This window comes from Ammospiza nelsoni, chromosome 1, assembly GCF_027579445.1.
Source record: "Ammospiza nelsoni isolate bAmmNel1 chromosome 1, bAmmNel1.pri, whole genome shotgun sequence".
Lineage (NCBI taxonomy): Eukaryota > Metazoa > Chordata > Aves > Passeriformes > Passerellidae > Ammospiza > Ammospiza nelsoni.
Window position 1 is genome coordinate 153,530,832 of NC_080633.1, and position 18,814 is coordinate 153,549,645.

General features: G+C 52.4%; 2 protein-coding genes across 2 annotated transcripts in view; both read right to left on the reverse strand.

Annotated features, from left to right (window-relative positions):
* Positions 1-401: 401 nt before the first annotated feature.
* MAFA (MAF bZIP transcription factor A) lies at positions 402-3,310 on the reverse strand. The gene has a single exon (XM_059487488.1). It carries the CDS (start codon positions 2,454-2,456, stop codon positions 1,590-1,592), a length of 867 nt encoding a protein of 288 aa, XP_059343471.1. The 5' UTR covers positions 2,457-3,310; the 3' UTR covers positions 402-1,589.
* Positions 3,311-6,329: 3,019 nt separating this feature from the next.
* ZC3H3 (zinc finger CCCH-type containing 3) overlaps positions 6,330-18,814 on the reverse strand; it is a 128,636-nt gene continuing 116,151 nt past the window's right edge. The window contains exons 10-13 of the mRNA XM_059475251.1: positions 17,545-17,723; positions 15,790-15,998; positions 7,764-7,838; positions 6,330-7,608 (exon numbers count right to left, since the gene is read on the reverse strand). Coding sequence (XP_059331234.1) covers positions 7,577-7,608; positions 7,764-7,838; positions 15,790-15,998; positions 17,545-17,723 — 495 coding nt within the window. The 3' untranslated portion in view covers positions 6,330-7,576. The remainder of the gene's footprint in view (positions 7,609-7,763; positions 7,839-15,789; positions 15,999-17,544; positions 17,724-18,814) is intronic.

The following is an 18,814-nucleotide window of genomic DNA, read 5'->3' on the forward strand; positions in this document are numbered from 1 at the left end:
AGAACCCGGCTGAAAAAAAAAACAAAAACAACAAAACAAAAACAAAACAAAAGGCAGGAAAAGTGAAAAGCCAGAGTTCAATGAGGCAGAGGCGACGCTCAACACCGGACTTATCTCAGCGGGAGCTCGGGGAAGGTTTTGCATCAGCACCGGGAATCAAAGGGATAATAAACAACCCCCAAACAAAACCCCGATGATGCGTGGACTCCCCCCAAAAGTTGAGAGAAAACCCGACCCAGGCTCTAGTTGAATATAAGTTTTTATCTTGATGCAACATCATTAAAACCGTCACAAATCGAAACAACAGGTCGTTAAAAACGCTTCGCACGATCAGTCCCTAAAATGCACCAGGCTCCCAAGCTCGCTTTGTCCGCAGGACCCTTTTGTTTTCCCCCCTAAAATTTGTTTTTTTTTTTTTTTTTAATTTTTTTTCTCCTTTTTTAAATAAGCAACTCGTTAAAAAAAAACAAACAAACAAACAAACCCGCCCCGCTCCTCCGCGCAGGATCGGTCCCGCTTTCGCTCCAACGATTGCACGAATTCTCAATCCTTTTTTTTTCCTCTTGTTTCCACAACAAATAATGTGCATTTTCTTGCCGTCTGTTTTTTTTTTTTTCCTTTTTCTCCAAACATCGAGGTTAAAATAAGATTTTCCGTTTCCCAAGGGTTAATAAATAAATCTGGTGCATAGTGAGATAGCAGCCAACCGTTTGCAGTCCATATATTACTATATTGCCTTTCAGGTCACCCTCAAATTGTTACCTCTTCCCCTCCCGCCCCTCCCCACTATTTTTAAGAGCATAGATAATTTTAAATCTCTATAAAACAGTATTATTTCACCCAATCGATTCCTGTATATAGTGCATTCGGCTTCTTCCCAACATCGTTAAATTAACTCGGATATTATTTGCATGCTATTACATACAAACTTTTAAGACTCGTGTAATTTTTTTTTCTCTTTTCTAAAGGATTTTAGGTTTTTTTTGTTGGTTTTTCTTTTTTTTGTTCGTTTTCTTTTTCTCGTAAATCACCAAGCAAAATATAGGCTCAAGGAAAAAAAAAAAGAAAAAGAAAGAAAAACAAAAAAAGGCAAAAAACGAACTAACTTTCTACATATTTACAAGGGTGAATAAGTTAAACGTGGCTCAGGTTTGCCGGCCGGGAATGGGGGGGTGGGCGGAGGGGGCCGGGCAGGGCGCAGCGCTGCCGGGGACCTCCCCGGCCGATCCGTGGGGGATCCCTCGAAGAATAAAAATCCCAGTGGAGGGGAAAACCCGCAGGAAAAGGTGGGGAGAAGCCACCTGGATGGCGCTGATGCTCCCGGGCAGGGGGGCGGGTGGCCGTACACGTCCCGCATGCAGGGCTGCCCCCCACTCCCCCACCTCGGGACCCCCCACCCCGAGTCCCGATGGGTGGGTGCGTGGTGGGAGGGAGGGAGTTCAACTTCCCCTCCCCAAAATTTCGGTGGGGACTTCATAATATTAATTTTTTTTTTCTTTTTAAATATAATCGGCGGGTTCGCTCTCTACCCGCATGAGGAAAACAAAAAAACAGAAAAAGGGGATCCCACCCCATCCCACCAGCCCGGCTCACATGAAGAAGTCAGCGGTGGCTTTCGGGGCGGCGGATGGGGAGGGCTCCCGCGGGAAGCCCCGGCCGGCCAATTTCTCGTATTTTTCTTTGTACAGATCCCTTTCCTTGGCCAGGCGGGTCACCTCCTGCTTGAGCTGCTCCACCTGGCTCTGCAGTTGGCATTTCTCGTTCTCCAAGATGTGCCGTTGCTGGACCCGCTTGTAGCGGCAGGATTGAGCGTAGCCCCGGTTCTTCAAGGTCCTCCTCTTCTGCTTGAGGCGGATCACCTCCTCCTTGCTGAAGCCCCGCAGCTGCCGGTTCAGCTCCCGCACGGACATACTCACCAGCTGATCGTCGGAGAACCGGTCCTCCAGGCGTAGGTGGTGATGATGATGATGGTGATGGCCGGGATGGTGATGCGCAGCCGGCGGCAGCTCCTCGCCCCCGAAGGGCTGAGGTCGGAAGGGCTCGTACCCTTGGTGGTGATGATGATGGTGGTGAGGGGCACCGATCAGCGCCTCCACCGCGTCCTCCGGCGTCAGGTTGAGAGCTTCGGGGTTGAGGTGATGCTGGTAACCCGACATCCAGTACAGCTCCTCCAGCTGCTGTTTGGAGCCCAGGGAAGCGGCGGTGGTAGCCGGGGGGCCGGGGGCCGGTTGCCCACCGGGGCTGGGAGCGCAGAAGCTGGGCGAGGAAGGCACGGAGGAGCAGGGCGTGCTGAGCGGGGTGGACGACAGGGACCCGGCGGGCAGGCGGTGGCACAGCCGCTCCGCCTCCGCCGGCTCCTTCTTCACCTCGAACTTCATCAGGTCGAAATCGTTCACGTACTCGATGGCGAGGGGGCTCGTGGGCAGCTCCGCGCTCATGGCCAGCTCCGAGGCCATCTCAGTCCATGGAGGGACCGGGGGGGAAAGCCCCCGGGCACCGCCGCTCACCGAGGGTCCCGCGGGCTCCGGGAGCCTCCTCCGAGCGGGCTCCGGCGCAAGCGGCTGCCCAGACCGGGCTCCGGGACCCTCGGATGGGGCTTTGCCGTGGGGTTCAGCGGGGCTACGGCACCCTCCGATGGGGCTTTGCCGTGGGGTTCAGCGGGGCTCCGAGACCTTCGGACGGGGATCTGCTGCCGGGCACCGGGACCCTCCGGCGGGGCTCCGCTGCGGGGCTCAGCCGGGCTCCGGGAATTCCCGACGGGACTTAGCGGTGGGATTTTGCGGTGGAATTCAGCCGGGCTACGGGACCTTCTGACGGAGCTCTGCGGTGGCGTTCAGCGGGGCTCCGGGACGCTCCGACCGGGATCCGCTGCGGGGCTCAGCCGGGCTCCGGGACGCTCCGATGGGACTTTGCGGAGAGGTTTAGCGGTGTCCGAGATGAGGCTCTGCTGCGGGGTTCAGCCGCGCTCCGGGACCCTCCGCCGGGGCTCTGCTGCGGGGCTCAGCCGGGCTCCGGTGCTCGCCCCGGACGGGACTTTGCGCTGCGGTTCAGCCGGGCTCCGGGACCCCCAGCCGGGGCTCCGCTGAGGGCTGCGGGGCAGCCACCTCTCTCCGTCGGGGGTCGGCTCCGCTGCTGCGCTCCGGGACCGTCCTCCGAGCGCCACGGCTCTGCTCTCGGGCCGGGCGGGCTCCGCCGCTGCCTGCGGCCGGTTCCCAATGGCGAGGAGCGGGCAGCGCCCTGCCCGCCCCTTCCTGCCTCCCCTGGCACCTGCCCCGGCCCCACCTCCCCGGGCTCCGAGCCTTCTCCTGCCTCCTCCTCCTCCTCCCGCCGGGACACGGCGCCCTGGGGGCGGGGGCCGCTCCCCTGCCCGCCCCTGCCCGCGACCGGCGTCCCCGCCGCCGGGAGCTCAATGGAACTCGCCGCCTTTTATACGGGGAAAAGGAGGCACGGCCACGCCTACTGGGGCGACGCTAAGCGCTTCCAGCCTATCAGCATCCCGAGAGCCCGCTTGGATTTTCATATCCCCATGGCAACGCCCCTGGGGCAGCTGTCAATCTCCGGAGGCGGGGAATGCTCCGGGTACCCCCTGGACCCTCTCGGCCCCCGCGTCCCAACGTGGGGCTTCAGCACTCACCCTCCGCCCCGAACTGAGTGTGGAGTGGGGAGAAACATCCTAGAAATCCTGATTTCCTACTCCCCAAAAAGGGGAAATATCCAAAAAGGAGTTACTGAGCCTAAACCGGGTTCGGTGCCACCTCGCTGAGGGACCACAGCATAGGAATGCAGCCCCTTCCCCACCTCAGGAACAGCCCAGGGTCCTTCCCCGAGCACTTCCATCCTTGCAGAAAGTCAAATAAATATAATTTTGGGGATTTTTCGGGATTTTCCATAAACTATTGGTGGTCAGGCTGCAGCCACGTGTGCCTCTGTACTCCAGCGCTGCCTCTGGTTTCAGAGGTGGTGTCGCACCCAACACAGGTGACATCCACACCTGACACATGAACGGGAGTGCCACCAGATGGAGGAGCAGGATTGCCATCCCAGCACCTGGAAAAGGTGTCACTGGCACCCAGAGGCAGCAGGTCAGGGGATTTTTGGGGTGCTCATGCCACCCCTGGATGAGGCCCTGGTTGGGATGTGGCCTTGCTGCTCCATCTGCAACCTCAGGGCTGCTGCAGCCTGGGAGGAACAGGACTAGGAAACTGAGGCACGGGGCAGTCGCCATGGAGTGGTCCCACCTAATCCCAAGGGATGAGCAGGTTCATCCCACAGTCTGGCAACACCCATCCACTCATCCCATGGGGATTCAGGAGTGTCTCTCACCTGCAGGATGCATCCTGGGTCCCACTGCATCCCAACCCAGCTGCATCCCACACTCCTGCGTCCCACAGGCAGCTCCTTGGGATGTGGGGGGTGACATTCCCCTCATCCAGCCAATCCTGCTTGGAGACTTGGGGACAGGGGACACTGCTCTCCATTTGACCATAGGGTCAAATTAATGCAAAAAAGGTATTTTTTTGAGGATGAAAACCTTTATCCCGCTGCAACTCCAGAGAAACTGAAATCCCACATTATTGCTTACACTGGATCTAGCCTCTGAGGAGGGGGGTCCATCTTTCTGCTGCTATTTGGGTCAGGGCAGGGGGGGCATTTATTCCCCTTGGGAAGGGTCATGGATGCAGCCAAAGCCCTAAACATGACCCTCATTCCCTGGTGATCCTGGATGTTATCCCATATTGGACACAGATATCCCACTTTGGAGTCCCCAGACTTGGGCATGACTTGCGGGAGAGGGCAAAGTGGACAACAAAAAAATCTTTTTTGTGGGGTGGTTTTAACCCTTTTTGCTTCATTGTGTCACCCAAAATCCATCACCATCCGACCTGTGTGGCAGGATACCGGGATCCTGCACTGGGAAAAGATGGGGTGCCACCTCCTTTTCCCTGGCACCATGATCGTCCCCAGAGCTGCTCCACCCTGGGGGCACCTGGCCCCCACCAGCAGCTGCCACCCAAGCTGGGACAGGAGCCACCAAGGGATTAGGACCGGGCCAGGGTCCAATGGGGCCGTGGCTCCCCAGCGACACCCCCGGGGTATTTTTAGGAAATGCCCATGGCATGTCCCCAACCCTCCCCGCCACGCCAGGCCCGTCAGCTAAGTTTACTCACAGGCGGTCAAGTGACATAACCAGGTTGGTGGCCTCGGCTTGGTGGCAGGATGGCGTCACCTTTCACTTTTAGAGCTCGTGTGCCCCATCACTCCTCGGAGCAGGGCTGGGTGCCCACCTGGGGCTGCCTCAGTTTCCCTGGATGGCACACAGCTCCCACTTGGGGTGTTGTCGGTTTGGGGACAGTGACCTCACCCCATGGGAGGGTGGTGTCCACCACGATGCACCCCATGGAGAGAGGGTGGGACCATCCTGGTGATGCTCCACCAGCACCTGCCCCACAACCCAGTGGTGCTGCAGGGTCAGGAATTTCGGGGCGGAGTGGGGAAATCACATCGAGAGGAGGATGAGGATGAGGCTGAGGAGGAGAAGGTGGAGAAGGAGGAGGGCAGGGAACAGCCACCCCGATGACAGGCAGAAAACCGATCCTGGCGGGTGACGTTCACCCGGCACCTGCTTCCCCGGCAGGGGACCAAGAGCGCTGCCAGCAGCACCCGCCGCGGGAAGGATTTTCCGGGAAATGTTTATGGAGCCCTCCAGAAACTCCACCCTGTGCCAACCTCCCAGTCGCGGCACTCCCCAGGGAATGTCCTTGGCGGGTCCCCGAGCCCAAGAGCGCACCCCCGGCTTCGCAGCGAGGAGGGATAAATCCCATTGGAACCCACTGCCGAGGAATCGAGGATGTTGGAGACAAAGGGGGAACCCACCAGAGTTCAGTGACACCTCTCCAGGGGCCGCGTTTATCCCTGCTTGGAAATTAATCACCCCCAAGCAGAGCTTTAATGACAGCCGGCTGGAAATTCCAATCCTCGCCGGGAAGGGAGCAGCGGTGCCGGTGGGCGGCGGAGCCACCGCTGTTCACTGCCTCCTTTAATTAGTGCAGCACGAGGATTATCCTCGTTAGGGATCCAGGGAAAACCAAAGCTCCCGGCCACCGCTGGACATCCCTGAGGATTCACAACAGCACCGTCTCCTCCAGGGTGGTTTTTAGGGAATTTGAGCTTTTTTAGTATACCGCCACATGAAGAATCATTGTTTCTGGGTGAAAAGTTTTAATAATTAAAAAAACCCAAGGATTTAGGGATCAGAGTGACTCCTCCACTGGATCCAGATGGATATTTGATGGGATGTTCATGGTGAAAAAAGAGGAAAGCCACAGGGAGGCTTTTCCATCCCAGGGGAGGGAATTCTTTTATTTACATATCAAAACACAGGAGTTAACAAAAGACATTTTCATATCAACAAAAATCACGATGCTTTTATTAAAAATCAACTCGTTGGACACACCCTGGGGCACAAGTGACATCCCAGGGTGAGGATCTGCTGGTCCTCCAGTGCCTGGGGGATGTTGTGGATTTGGGATGGTGACAAAACCCCTCCATGGGCGTCACTTGGTGAAGGGAACCCCCCTGTGGGGACTTGTTTTGGAGATGAAGCCATTGCCCATTGGCATTACCTACACTATCTCTGATCACATCTGGATCCTGCATCCCCACGGAGCCGCAGTCCTTCCCAATTCCCTCTGATTCCTTTTCCCCACAGGATTTTGCCTGAGGGGCTGTGGATGAGCAAATCCCACAAATCACATCTGCGTGGGAGAACAGCACCTGCCACACCAAAAATCCCTTGGAAATTTTACCTATGGATGCAAAACCCCATTGTTCCAGTGTTCCTTCACTCTGTTCCTGCTTGGATTTGGCGAGTCCCCAAAATCCCCAAACCCTGGAGAGTTGGCTTGGCATTCCCAATGGAGCCCAAACCCCTGCTGGGATAGGGAGAGGAGGGGGTCGGGTGCATTCAGGGAGATCCCAAAATGCAGATTGTGATTTCAGCATCACTCCCAACACATTTCCACGAGGGATGCTCTCAGCTCCAGGAAACCTCCCAAAAGCAAGGGGATGGAGTGGGATGGGCTCTTGGAATGGTGGGATCAGGGCTGTGGGGGCTTTACACCCGTTACATCCCAGCACAGTGACTTGTCCCTAATATGTCCTGATCTGGATGTGGGAATGTCACCTGATGGCATTAAACCACCCCAGGTTCCCATATCCTGTCCTTGTGGCTGGGACAGCACCGGAGGATGGATGAGGATGGGAAGCTCTTCCCAGCCCCACAAGCATCCAAGGAGGTGGCAGGACTTGTCTTCAATAAACCATCTGAAAAGGTCATTTATTGGTCAATTCAAAGATTCCAAACCAAGCTGCTCCCCCGCAGGAACGAGCGGCGCATTACCACGCTGCCGCACGGCTCCGTGTCCCAGTGACATCCCGGAAAAGCAGGAGGAGGAGGAGGAGGAGGAGGAGGAGGGGGGTGCCATGTCTGGACATGGCATCCTGAGGTAGGTGCCAGGTTTGTTCCCTGGCTCTCCAGTTCCTGAGCTGGTCGGCTGCCACAGGATTGGGATGGAACTCACAGCCGGGGCTTGATCTGCAGCCGTTTGCCTGGAGGGAGGGAAGGGAATGGTGATGGTGGGAAAGGGGGGAGCACAGCTGGATATTCCCAGGCTTCTCCTTGCCTGGCCATGGGAGGGGGTTAAAACACTCGGAAATCGGGAATGTGGGTGGTTCTCCGCCCTGGCAGCACCCACTGGACTCACCTCTGCCACCCACAAGGGAGCTCTCGGAATCCTGCAGGGATGCCCTGGGGAACATTCTCCTCCTTTTGGTGTTGCCTGGGAAGGAAAGGAAGAACAGAGGAGAAAGTCACTGAGGTTGGCTCAGGTCACCTTGGGAATCCCTTGGAATGCAGGTGTAGGAGTCTCCAAAATTCCTCTTCTGTTTCACTTCCCCCTTGGCCATGTCAAGGATGGAAGTGGCTCATTCCCCAAATCCCTGAGCATCCTGAGCTCCCTACAAGTGGCACTCAGAGGTCACTTCCCACTATGGAGCAGCAAATCTGCTGCAAAACTCCCAAGTTATGGGTGAAAAAGAGAATTAAAAAGGATCCAAACCTTCCCACTGGTGAACATCAGGACCTGCTTTGGTGCTGAGATGGAGCCAGGAAGAGCTGAGCACCAGCAGCCATCCCTCCAAGCATTCCCAGCATCCATTCAGGATGCTCCAGGTGATGTCTTCTTGCTGGAACATGATGCTTCCTCCAAAGAGGGTTCTGGATGCTCATGGGGAGCCAAAACACCATGAAGTGCCTCTAGGAGGTGACCTCCTTGTAAGACAAGTCCAGCATCATCACATTGACCAAGGTGGAAAGAGTGAAATCCTTCTCCATTTCAACCACAATGTTGTGAGTACCTTTATGCAGGTTCTCCTATTTTCCCTCTCCAAAGGGTTTGGAGAGGTCTTTATGGGGCTCCACGTACCAGAGTGATGGGTGGGAAGGAAAGTGATGGCCACTTGGCCACCAAGATGAATGAGGATGGAAAAAAAGCACCCACAGGTTTAGTGGGAAAAGTTCCCCTTCACTTGGGATTAATGGAGGTGGAGAAGGTCATGGAGAAGATGGAGGGAATCCAGCCCAAACCCCCTCCAGATGTTCTGTTGCCCGTGCTCCTGCAAAATTCTGCATGACACTTCCCAAAAGATGAACCCAGCCTGGATGTGGGACCAAAGACACCTTCAAGCAGCCTTGAGAGCCCAAAGGAGAAAGTTTTTAGGGCAGGGGAGGCAGGACAGGTGAGGACCCAACCATGGGGAGTATCCAAGAGTTTTCCTTCACTTTCCAACTTGGATAAACAAACTTGCTGGAAATTGAAGCCGCGCTGGCAGTGATTCATCGCTCTGGAGTTAATTTATGGAAAATAAAGAGGGCTCATTTAGCACCTTTCCACCCTTAGTATAACTCCCATACATCAGCGGGATGCACGGCAGACACGGCGGATCTGGATATTCCTCACCGGCAACTCAGCTGAATCTGGCTGGGATTTGGGAATGGTGACATGGAGCAGAACACCCTTGTGTCCCCACCCTCCCAATTTTTCCCTTTGGCATCCAGACATGTGGTTTTCCCAGCCTGGGATCTGCAAAGCCCAGCCTGGTTGCTGGAATGAGGGTCCGGAGCTGCTGGCTGTCACCTCCAGGGGTCAAAATCAGCAACTCCACATAAATCAGCAACTCCACATTCCTGCCCCATGGTGTGAGTTATCAATAGGAATGGTGGGAAGAGCTGAATTCCCTTTGGATGAGCCAGGGCAAAGTTCCTTAGCTGATATCCATGAGGCAGCTTAAAGCAGGCATGATTACAGAAGTAGAAATATGGATTTATTTCTTTGGGAGAAGAAGGAAAAAGGTGATTTTTAAATTGACCACAATTAACTTCCTGACTTTTGTACAGAGCACACAGGGCCAAGATACTTCCAAAGCATCCATGCTTGATTTCCAACAAATTCCTCAAAAAATGAAGGTGGGAATGAGAAAATAAACCCAAAATAGGTCATGAGAGGGCTAAACTGGTTCAGTTTTTCCCATTGGATGGAAGGAAATGGAGGAAGGATGGCACAGCCAAGGGGTGAACACCACATCCCAAAAAAACCCCCGGGAGGGAAAACCTGGACCAAACAGGGGTGTCACTCCACTCAACCCTGGCAAAGGAAAAGATATTTTTCCAGTTTTGTGCTTGGGAGATCCTGCAAATGGCGTGATCAATCTTGGGTCGCATCTCCAGCTCCTTCACTCTCTCCCCCCGCGACGCCTTTCCCGGCATTCCGGGAGCAGCGCAATCCATCTTCCAAGGAACCAGGTATATAATTTCTAGTTAGCGAAAGCAACCCCTTTTTCATTCCAGAGATTGAACAGCTTCCGAAGGAGAGGAACTGACGGCTGGATCAAGAGTTTTCCATCGAAACCCAGGCGGTTTTCGCTGAGCTTGTCAGGCTTGTCGGAGAATTAGGACTTCCAGCGCTCTTCCTCCTGATGGAAATCAACATTTATTTTGCCTAAGCCTAAGAAGGTGTCAGGCAGACGGAGAAACTTGCCACTCTTCTCCGGGAAAAAAGAGGGGAAAGGAGGAAATCTAATAGAAATATATTATCAAGTCTGAGGAGTGGACAGTGCAGTAAATCACACTTCAGGTGGCACCATTAGATTTTTCAATAAAACCTGGTTTTCCCCCAGCCGGAGCTGAGAGGCTCCAGCTGCATCCAACAGGGAAGTTAAAACCAAATTTGTTTCATCCAGATGCTGATCCGAGAGGGATTGAAAGTGATTTCAAGGTGGGGAATCCTCTCGGATGAAGGGTGAAAGAAGGTGGGTCTGGGCCTGGGGCCCAAATCCTCTCCCTGCTCATCATTCCTGATCCATGAGGGATTGATTAAAAACTGGGTTTCTCCACAAGGTGGGGAGGTGGAAGGCAGCTGGAGATGCCCCACATCAGGGGTGAAGATTTCCAAACCCCAAAGCAGCAAGATACAGGGAAAGACAACTCCCTTGCAGCTTTCCAAACTTTACCATCCAGCAGGAGAAAAGCTGGAATTTTGTTGGTTTTCCTTCCTCGACAACCTTTGACCTGATGGAATGTTTGGTCTCCGTCATTCTCCCGATGCCAGCAAAGGGTTTCATCCTGTCCTGCATCATCCTCCAGGAAGGTTCAGAGCACCGAGATGCATCCCAGTATTTCCCTGCTGGATGCTCAAGGTTTAACACCATGAGGAGAAATTCCCTCCAAACACACTTTCCCTACTTATTCCCAGAAGAAAAATATCCTTTAACCCTTTCCAGGACACCTCAGGGGAGTCCAAAGGCTGAATCTGCCTTGGAATGGTCTTTTCCTTTCACTGCCAAATGCTCCTGGAGACATGTGAGCTGGGAAATGCCTTTATATATTTTTTTTTTAATTAAATAAAACTCGACAACAAAAGATGGGGTGTAAAGCCCAGCAGGAAGGGCTACATCCCAGAATTTCTCACAAATGGTTTTTCATGTGGAAAAAGCATATAGGGAGATATGGATATTATATATATTGGATCTCCTTGGCTCCATCCTGCACTAAATCCATGTGGTGACAACCTGCACTAGAAACTCATCCTGCTGCTCTTCCACCCAAAACTTTTGCCACAGGTGGATGAGACCCTAAAAACTGAGTCTAAATGCACCCATCCCTCAAAAGCAGGACAACACGGATCCATCAAATTTCTTCATGGAAAGGGCTGTCAGGTATTGGAAGGGGCTGTCCAGGGAGGTTTGGAGTCCCTATTCCTGGACATGTCCAAGGAATGATGGGATGTGGCACTCAGGGCTCTGGTCTGGTGACAAGGTGAGGATTGGTCACAAGTTAGACTTGATGATCTTAGAGGTCTTTTCCAACCTCAATGATTCTGTGATCCTTCCTTCTCCATCCCCTACATCCACCAGGCACCTTTGGGCTTGGGATACCTTCAGCCTTTGGGGTGCCACAGATGACTCAGGTGTTGCTGGAGGCTGGGTTTGAATCTCCTCATGTCCTGGTGTCCCTGAGTAGCTCCCAAAGTCAGAAACTTCACTGTGATTTAATTTCCTTATTGCAAAGCGTCCAATTTAGAACCTGCCAAGTCTCGTTCCTTTTCCAGGACTGAAATCTTTTTCTTTCATATTGAGTTTTTGCCCATTTTTTCATGGAATCCTAAAATGGTTTGTACTGGAAGGGACCTTAAGGACCAATTTCCATGGGCAGGGACATCTTCTCCTAGTCTGGGTTGTTCCAAGCCTCATCCAAACTGGCCTTGAACACTTCCAAAACTTCTCTGGAAAACCTGTGTCAAGGCCTTACCACTCTGGAGATGTCTGCGACCACAAAGAGAAATCAATTCCCTGTATTTTATCCCCATTGCTTCCTCCCAAAAGGAACAAACTGCACCAAGTCCTGCTGGGGTCAAAGTGATGCCAGCTCCTGTTATTCCAGGACAATCCCCTCGTGTCCAAGCCCTCCATCCCCAACCATGCAGATGCTTCAGGGAAAGCTCCAGGGCATCTTCTGCCACTGACTCAACTGATCAATGACTTAGTTGCCTCACTTGGCTACCAAAAAAAGTTCTGGAGCAAAGATCTGCTGGCAGAAGAAGCACTGAAGAAGATGCTGAAGGCAATGAAGATTCCATGGGACCCAAGGGGAACTGGCCACATCCACATGGAGACTGGCAGCACTGGACACCTTCTAAATTAAACTGGGGTTGTCCTGTGCAGGACCAGGAGTTGGACTTGACAGTGCCTTCTAAACTGAGATATTCTCTAATTCTCACATTCCTGGAGCTGGGAATGGTTGGACCAAGCCCCGCCACCAAGGCGGCGGCAAAAGCGGCAGTTCCCTGTTGGGGTCATCTCAACCACGGCGAGAAAAGAGGCGAAAATCCACAAAATTCCCAAACTTATCCCTCCAGAAGTAGAAGCCGTAAACAAATCCAGAAGCCGCCGCACCTCCCCGAATTCCTTGGAAGCCGAGGCGGTTGAGCGTGCTCAGCGGAGCCGTTAAAAAAGACTGGAGTGAGCATCTTCCATTAACGTTACGACCGTGAAATATGACAATAAAATGACGGCCGTATGGTCCCAAATTTGCAGCCCGCCGAGCTGCTCGGGGTTTATCGTCACTCAAACGTGCAGAGAGCTGTAAAATGTTTACAGAAAGGGTCGTTTGCGGCTATAAAATCCTCTTTTCTCTCCTAAACAAGGCTGAGCGGAGCCATTTACAAAGCCCGGAATGTTCATCGGGGGAGAGGGGAACATCTGTTCTCTCCAGGAGTTTGCAGTGATCTTCTCGAACAAATTAACTAAAATGGGTGCTTTCTAATTAAATTAGCACTCGATTGGAATGGTTTGCATTGGTGCAATTAGCGCGGGGAGGCCAGTTAGGCTCCAGCACAGGCGATTTAACTGGAAGGTGAAATATGGAAAAGCCCATTACCTGGAAAACAGGAGTCAGAGGGGCAGGGAAGCCTGTTCTCCCTCTGGCTCCATGCTCCTGGGTGGATAACACAAGGTGAAGGATGGGATGCCACCAAAACCACTCCTCCCATTTGGGATGTTTGGCTGGGAGCAGTTGGCTATCGCTGTGCTGCATGGATTGGCTTTTTGGAAGCTGCTTGGAAAGCACCAGCACCCTCAAATTACAGAATCCCAGAATCATTTAGGTTGGAAAAAACCTCTGAGATCAGCCTTTATCCGATCACCACCTGGTCAACGAATCACTCTTCCAACCTCGATTTCCAGGCTCCTCTGGAGGGTTGGGAACACAACAGTGGCTCTGCTCCATGCACGCAGAACACATCCCTCCTTTCCAGTCCCCTTTCCCTATATCCTGAACCCAGACCCCCACTGAGACCCTGCAAGCTCATGCTGTTGCCCACGCTGGTCCTTAAAGGTCATCTCCAAACTCCCTCCCTTGCCCCTCCCATGTTTTTTCCTCATTCCTCTTGCATTTCACTGGATTAAAAGGGCATTTTCTCCAATTGTGACCGTTTAACCAAGGAATTAATCTCATTCCTTAATGACAACCTGTCCTCCTCCTTATTTACCATCCCGATAATTTGTGTGTCAACTTCAGGCTTCACAAGCACAAATCCAACATTATCGCTGGCACAGCTGCCCAGATCCCACACCCAAATCCCACCTCAGACTCCAGCTATTTCCTAGAGGAAAAGAGCTATACAAGGACTCATCCTGACCACCTCCTCAGCTCCAAACTCAATCTCAGGATTACCAAATATTCCAAAGGAATACAGGAATATTGGAAGGGATCCACAAGGGTCATGGAGTCCAGTCCAAGTGATGTGGCCACCTCAAAGCATTTGGTCCTTTAGAAGCATCAATCCCATGTTCTCTAGGAATGGTGGCCAGGGCTCCTCTTATCCCATTGGATTTGGGGGTTCCCAGGTACTGGGATTAGGATGAGATCCAAGGATGGGCAAACCCATGGATCAACATTCTCATGTCCAGACTCAGCACGTCATCGCTTTGGCAGGGAAATTGCTTCATCATCAGATAATTTTACAGCCATCTGCAATTCCTGCCTGGTTTTCCTTTCCCATGGATCCTCCAGCATCTGCTTTCCCAATTCCATGAACCTCCCTGGGCAAAGGAGCACAGAGGGATGAGTGCCCTGACCTCGTAGCTGCCAGCTTCACCCAGTCTTCCTGATGACATTCCCAAATGAACCAGCTCCTCCTCCTCATCCTCCCACCCAAAACGCCTGGAACTCATCCTCCCTTGGATGCACACACTAGAATTAAGAGGAAAGGGATGCCCTTGCTCATGAGTTACTCCCAGCTGCCAAGTGTACTCCAAGGCATTTCAACAGTCTTCCTGTCCATGAATTAATTGTTCCAACTTCATCATGGAGACAAAAATCCCGGTTAAATCGCTGCTTTAGGAACACTTCCCAAGATCAAAAGGGAGTTGAACCAGGGCCAAGGAAAAGGAAGAAGGGCAGAAGAAATCCCTGGAAAGGGAAGCTGAGTGTTTCATTCTGTGTTGTGGAGAGGAACATTCCCAGCTGGAATGGTCCCCTCGATGTGTCCACCACCCTGTGGTTCAACAGCACCCGCACTCATCTGTGACTTCGGGAATATGTTGCTAATCCTGGGAATTCTCTTTCCGACAGCGTTAAGGCATCTCAGCCCTCCCTGGCTTGAAGTGACTGAGCCAGGCACAGCCTCACAGATTCTTATGGATGATCCTGTAAATGCTTCAGCCTGGCTTTTGCAACGGAATTCATCCCTTATCCCAGTGGGATCCTGCTCTGGCTGCATGGAAAGCAGGGATCGAAGATGGGAAAGGCTCACGTTGAGCCAAATCTTGTGCCAGCACAGCTGGCAATGGGAATTTCATCGTTACTCCCACAAAATATTGTGATTTTTGAGCCCATTCCCCTGGATGGTGTTCTGGAGATGAAGCTGCACATCTCTCTGGAGAAGGATGGGAGAAGAAAAGGGAAATGTGGAGCATCATCCAGCCAAAAATCTCCCACTCAGAGCTGGGAAGAATCAGGCACAATTCCGACCTCACCATCTCCATCACCTCTGCTCCTGGGGGTGCATCCCTGGAATACCTCAAAATCCCATCCCTTTAGGGATTTTCCCATGGAAGAGCTGAAAGAGGAGAGGAGGAACCAAGGAGAACACTGGAGAAGCAGAAGCTGCTTGCTCTCATGTGGCAGAATTCCTAAAAAGTTCTGCTCATCCTAAACCGTGTATCCCAAAAATTTTACTGACTTCCAAAGTAGATAATCCCAGACGAACAGTTCTTCCTTCAAATTTCCAACCTGCAAACACTCCACCCCACCTCCCACTGGAATGTTTTTATTGGAAAGCTTCCAAGCTATTTCCTGCTGGGAAACAGGTGTGATGGATGGTCCAGAGGTCCCCCAGAGGCAAAGCATCCTTGCATCCCACTAAACACCTTCTCTATAGGGCAGTGGTGTGATTCCATCATGGAAATGAGACCGGATTCATCACTGGATAATTTACAGGATAAGGAATGAGTTGATAAAATAAGAGGACAAAGTCCTGACACAATTTTGGGAACGTACACAAGGATTTGTGTCCAGATGGGAATCCTGACTGCCATCCCAGTTTGGACTCCCAGTCTTAACTGGTTTGGTGACTCACAAAGAACATGGATCCCATAAAAAATACGGAGAACAGCAGAGAATAACTTTTTTCTTGGAAAACCAGAGCAGCTCCAAGTGGAGGACGTGAATCCTACCTGGTTCATCCTCTGGCTCGTCCTCATCCCTCTCCTCTTTGCAGCCCAGGGAACCGGGAGATTCCGGGGATCGGAGGGAGATGAAGGATGGCAGCTTTTGCAGGCAGCTGCTTGGCTTGGGCTCCTCCTCTTTCCAAAACTTCACCTCTTGCTCTCCACTGGAGGGTCCAGGAATTTCCCCGTCATCCTGGAGCTGAGCTGGATCATTCCTGCAGGAATGGGAAAAACAACAAGGAAAAGTAAAACAATGGCAATGCTGGACAGGGCATCATATGCAATGGAAGAGGCTTGGAGCTCCCAAGTATCCATCCAAGGACATGCTGTATCCTTGATTTCCCTGGAGCCAGCACAGATTCAGCTGGAGTTTCTCCCTCCCCACCTGGATTCCCTGTCCTGCACTTCCCTACAAGGTTCCCAGCTCCTCAGATTCTTGTTCAGGTGCTGGGCTCCTGTTTGTGATCGAGCAGAGGGAAGGGGAGATGGAAGGCGTGGGGAGCTGGGATGGCTTGGAGGTGTCCTGCTGGGCTTGGCTCATTCCCAGCCCTGCCACTCTCTTCCAAGCTAACTTGACACTCCAGCTCCTTTGACATCTCCCATGACGGTGCCAATAAAGGAAAAAAACAACCCTGGAGCAGCTTCCAAGCTGGGGCATGCTCCCTTCCCAGCGGAGGATGCCAGGAGCCTCCCAACCAGGCAGGCCTGCACTCATTCCTCCTTCCCTAAAAAGAGCAAGGAGCTATTTTACACCTCGTTCACACCGGGAACGTGAGCTGGGTGTCATTCCAAGGCTCTTCTGTCACCAGGGATAAGTTCGGAGAACCCACGGAGCTGCTTGTCCCCCTCTGCTACCTTACAAGGCAGGGCCAGGATGAGGCCCAGGCCCAGACCAAGGAGGATTCCAGAAGCATGGACCAGCCTGGCAAAGCTCCCAGGTCCCTCCCTTTCCATCCCACCTTCACTCCCACCTCCCGCTGCAAAAAGCCATGGAGAAGCCACGCACCCAAATCCATCCTACCTCCTCCCACTGAGAAGGACTTGGAGATTTTGGCTTTTTAAAGCCAAATTTCCATTTGGCTTTAGTTTAAATTCCATTGGGATGTTGTCCTGCATGCAGGACTTGGGAGTTAGGGCAGATGGTGTGCCAAGCTCAGGAAAATCCTGTGAGGATGAGGATGGACACATCCATCATCAGCCTGTGGCTCCACCCTGGCACCCAAAAACATCAGGGAGAGCTCAGAGAGCTTCCAAGGATTAACCAAGGGCTCAGTCCAGCATTAAACTTTTCCAAAGCCTCTTATCTCCATGTCCATCCTCATTTCTGATTCTCCTGCCCCTCCATGCCATGGAGAGGGCTCAGCTCTGCTCTCCAATATGGATGTACGGAAGAGGGATGATGTTTTCCTGTTTCCCACATAACTATGGATAACCTGGACCCACTTTCAGCAGTGGAATCTCCATGAGGACTCCTCCATCTCCAAGAGGAAGATCTACAAAAGCCTCTAAGGTTCCTGAAGGTGCTAAAGCCCTGGATGGCACATTCCTAAGGGTGAATCCACTCTTTTCTCTCCATCACCTCTTCCTCAAGCATGGACACTGCCCATCCCAGACGTGGCTCCATCAGGAAACACCCCAGTGACCCACACCAACACATCTTAAAATAAACCAGGATACAGACATAACACGCATGGAAGAGGAAAAATCTGGAGCAGGTTGGGAAGAAAACTGTTAAATGAAGCAAAATGAGCTCCTTCCTACCTGCCTGATGCCTCCTGGATCCGTCTCCACTTGGAAGGGGGGTTGTTGTGGTCTCCATCACCTCCAACCTGCTGTGGGTGACGTCTCTTCTGAGGGTGCAGAAGTTTGCACCGGGCACCCTTAGGGCAGACCCCCTTCTTGGCAAAGTCGGGACAAACCAGCGTGTGCTTCTTCTTGCACTGCCAAGGAAAGAGGAAGCAGAGTTGGAAAAGGCAGGGAAAACCCTGTGGGAGCACAGGAATCCACAGCTGAGCTCCTTCAGGTGGCACCAATACCTTGCTAAAGGGAGAGAGGGATGGGTTCGCGTTTCCTTCTCCCTATCAAAACAATATTCCAAGAAAAAATACTACTAAAAATAATATTCTAGTCTGGTACATTCCACATCTGCTCAAAGTTTTCCAAGTGCTTGATTTTATGGATTCAAACCACCAAAGCAGTGATTAACCCCTGGAGAAGTCCCAAGGAGATTATTTGGGCTGGAGAAGCTGGTTTTGGAGATGACACAGGGTTTTGTTGTCCCAGACACGCTTGGAACTTGGGAAAGTGCAGGGAACAGCCAGAACAAAATCCTTTTAGGAGTTATTTTGGGATTGCTGCCCGGACCAGCCTTCTGAGGAAGATGGAAGAGGGCTGGAGCTCAATATGCTCTTCTCAAGGCTTGGTTGATGCTCTCCCATCCCAGGAAGCTCAGTGTGCCCATGGAATGGAGCTGTTAAAACAACAGCATTGAGATGTTCATCAATAAAAATGCTCCTGCACTCCCAGCTCTGGATTTTGGCAACTCTCAGCAGCCACCAGTGGTTCTGGTGAGAATGAGGTGTCATCAGTGTCCCAGAGCTTCCCCACAAGGTTTTCTGCTGGGATATGGCACTTTTTGGCAGTGGGAAAGGCAGGAAGAGAGGCAGGCAGGGAAGAGGAGATGCCTTCAGCTGGGACTTCCATCTGGGTTCCTGGGAATGAAGGAAAAAGAACAGCTTCTCTATAATCTCTGTTCCCAGCAATCCAGAGAGCTCATCCCAGCATATCCCAAGGGATGAAAGGTGGGAGCAAGTCCTGGACTCTTCTTAGTCCCATGTGGACTCACTCCCCCCAGGATGCTCCATCCCAACCAGTTTGCCTTTTGCATCACATTGTGACATCCATGGAGAGACAACCCAACACATGTCGCACAACCAAAAATTCCCAACCCCAACATTCATTCCTTTGTTGACCTCCTGGCGTAATGTGGGTCCTTCCACACTTGGATGCCCAAGCATCCCATTCCTCCATG

Excerpts from the sequence above, each read along its gene's own strand:
- MAFA (XM_059487488.1), bottom strand. The coding sequence starts at position 2,456 with ATGGCCTCGGAGCTGGCCATGAGCGCGGAGCTGCCCACGAGCCCCCTC.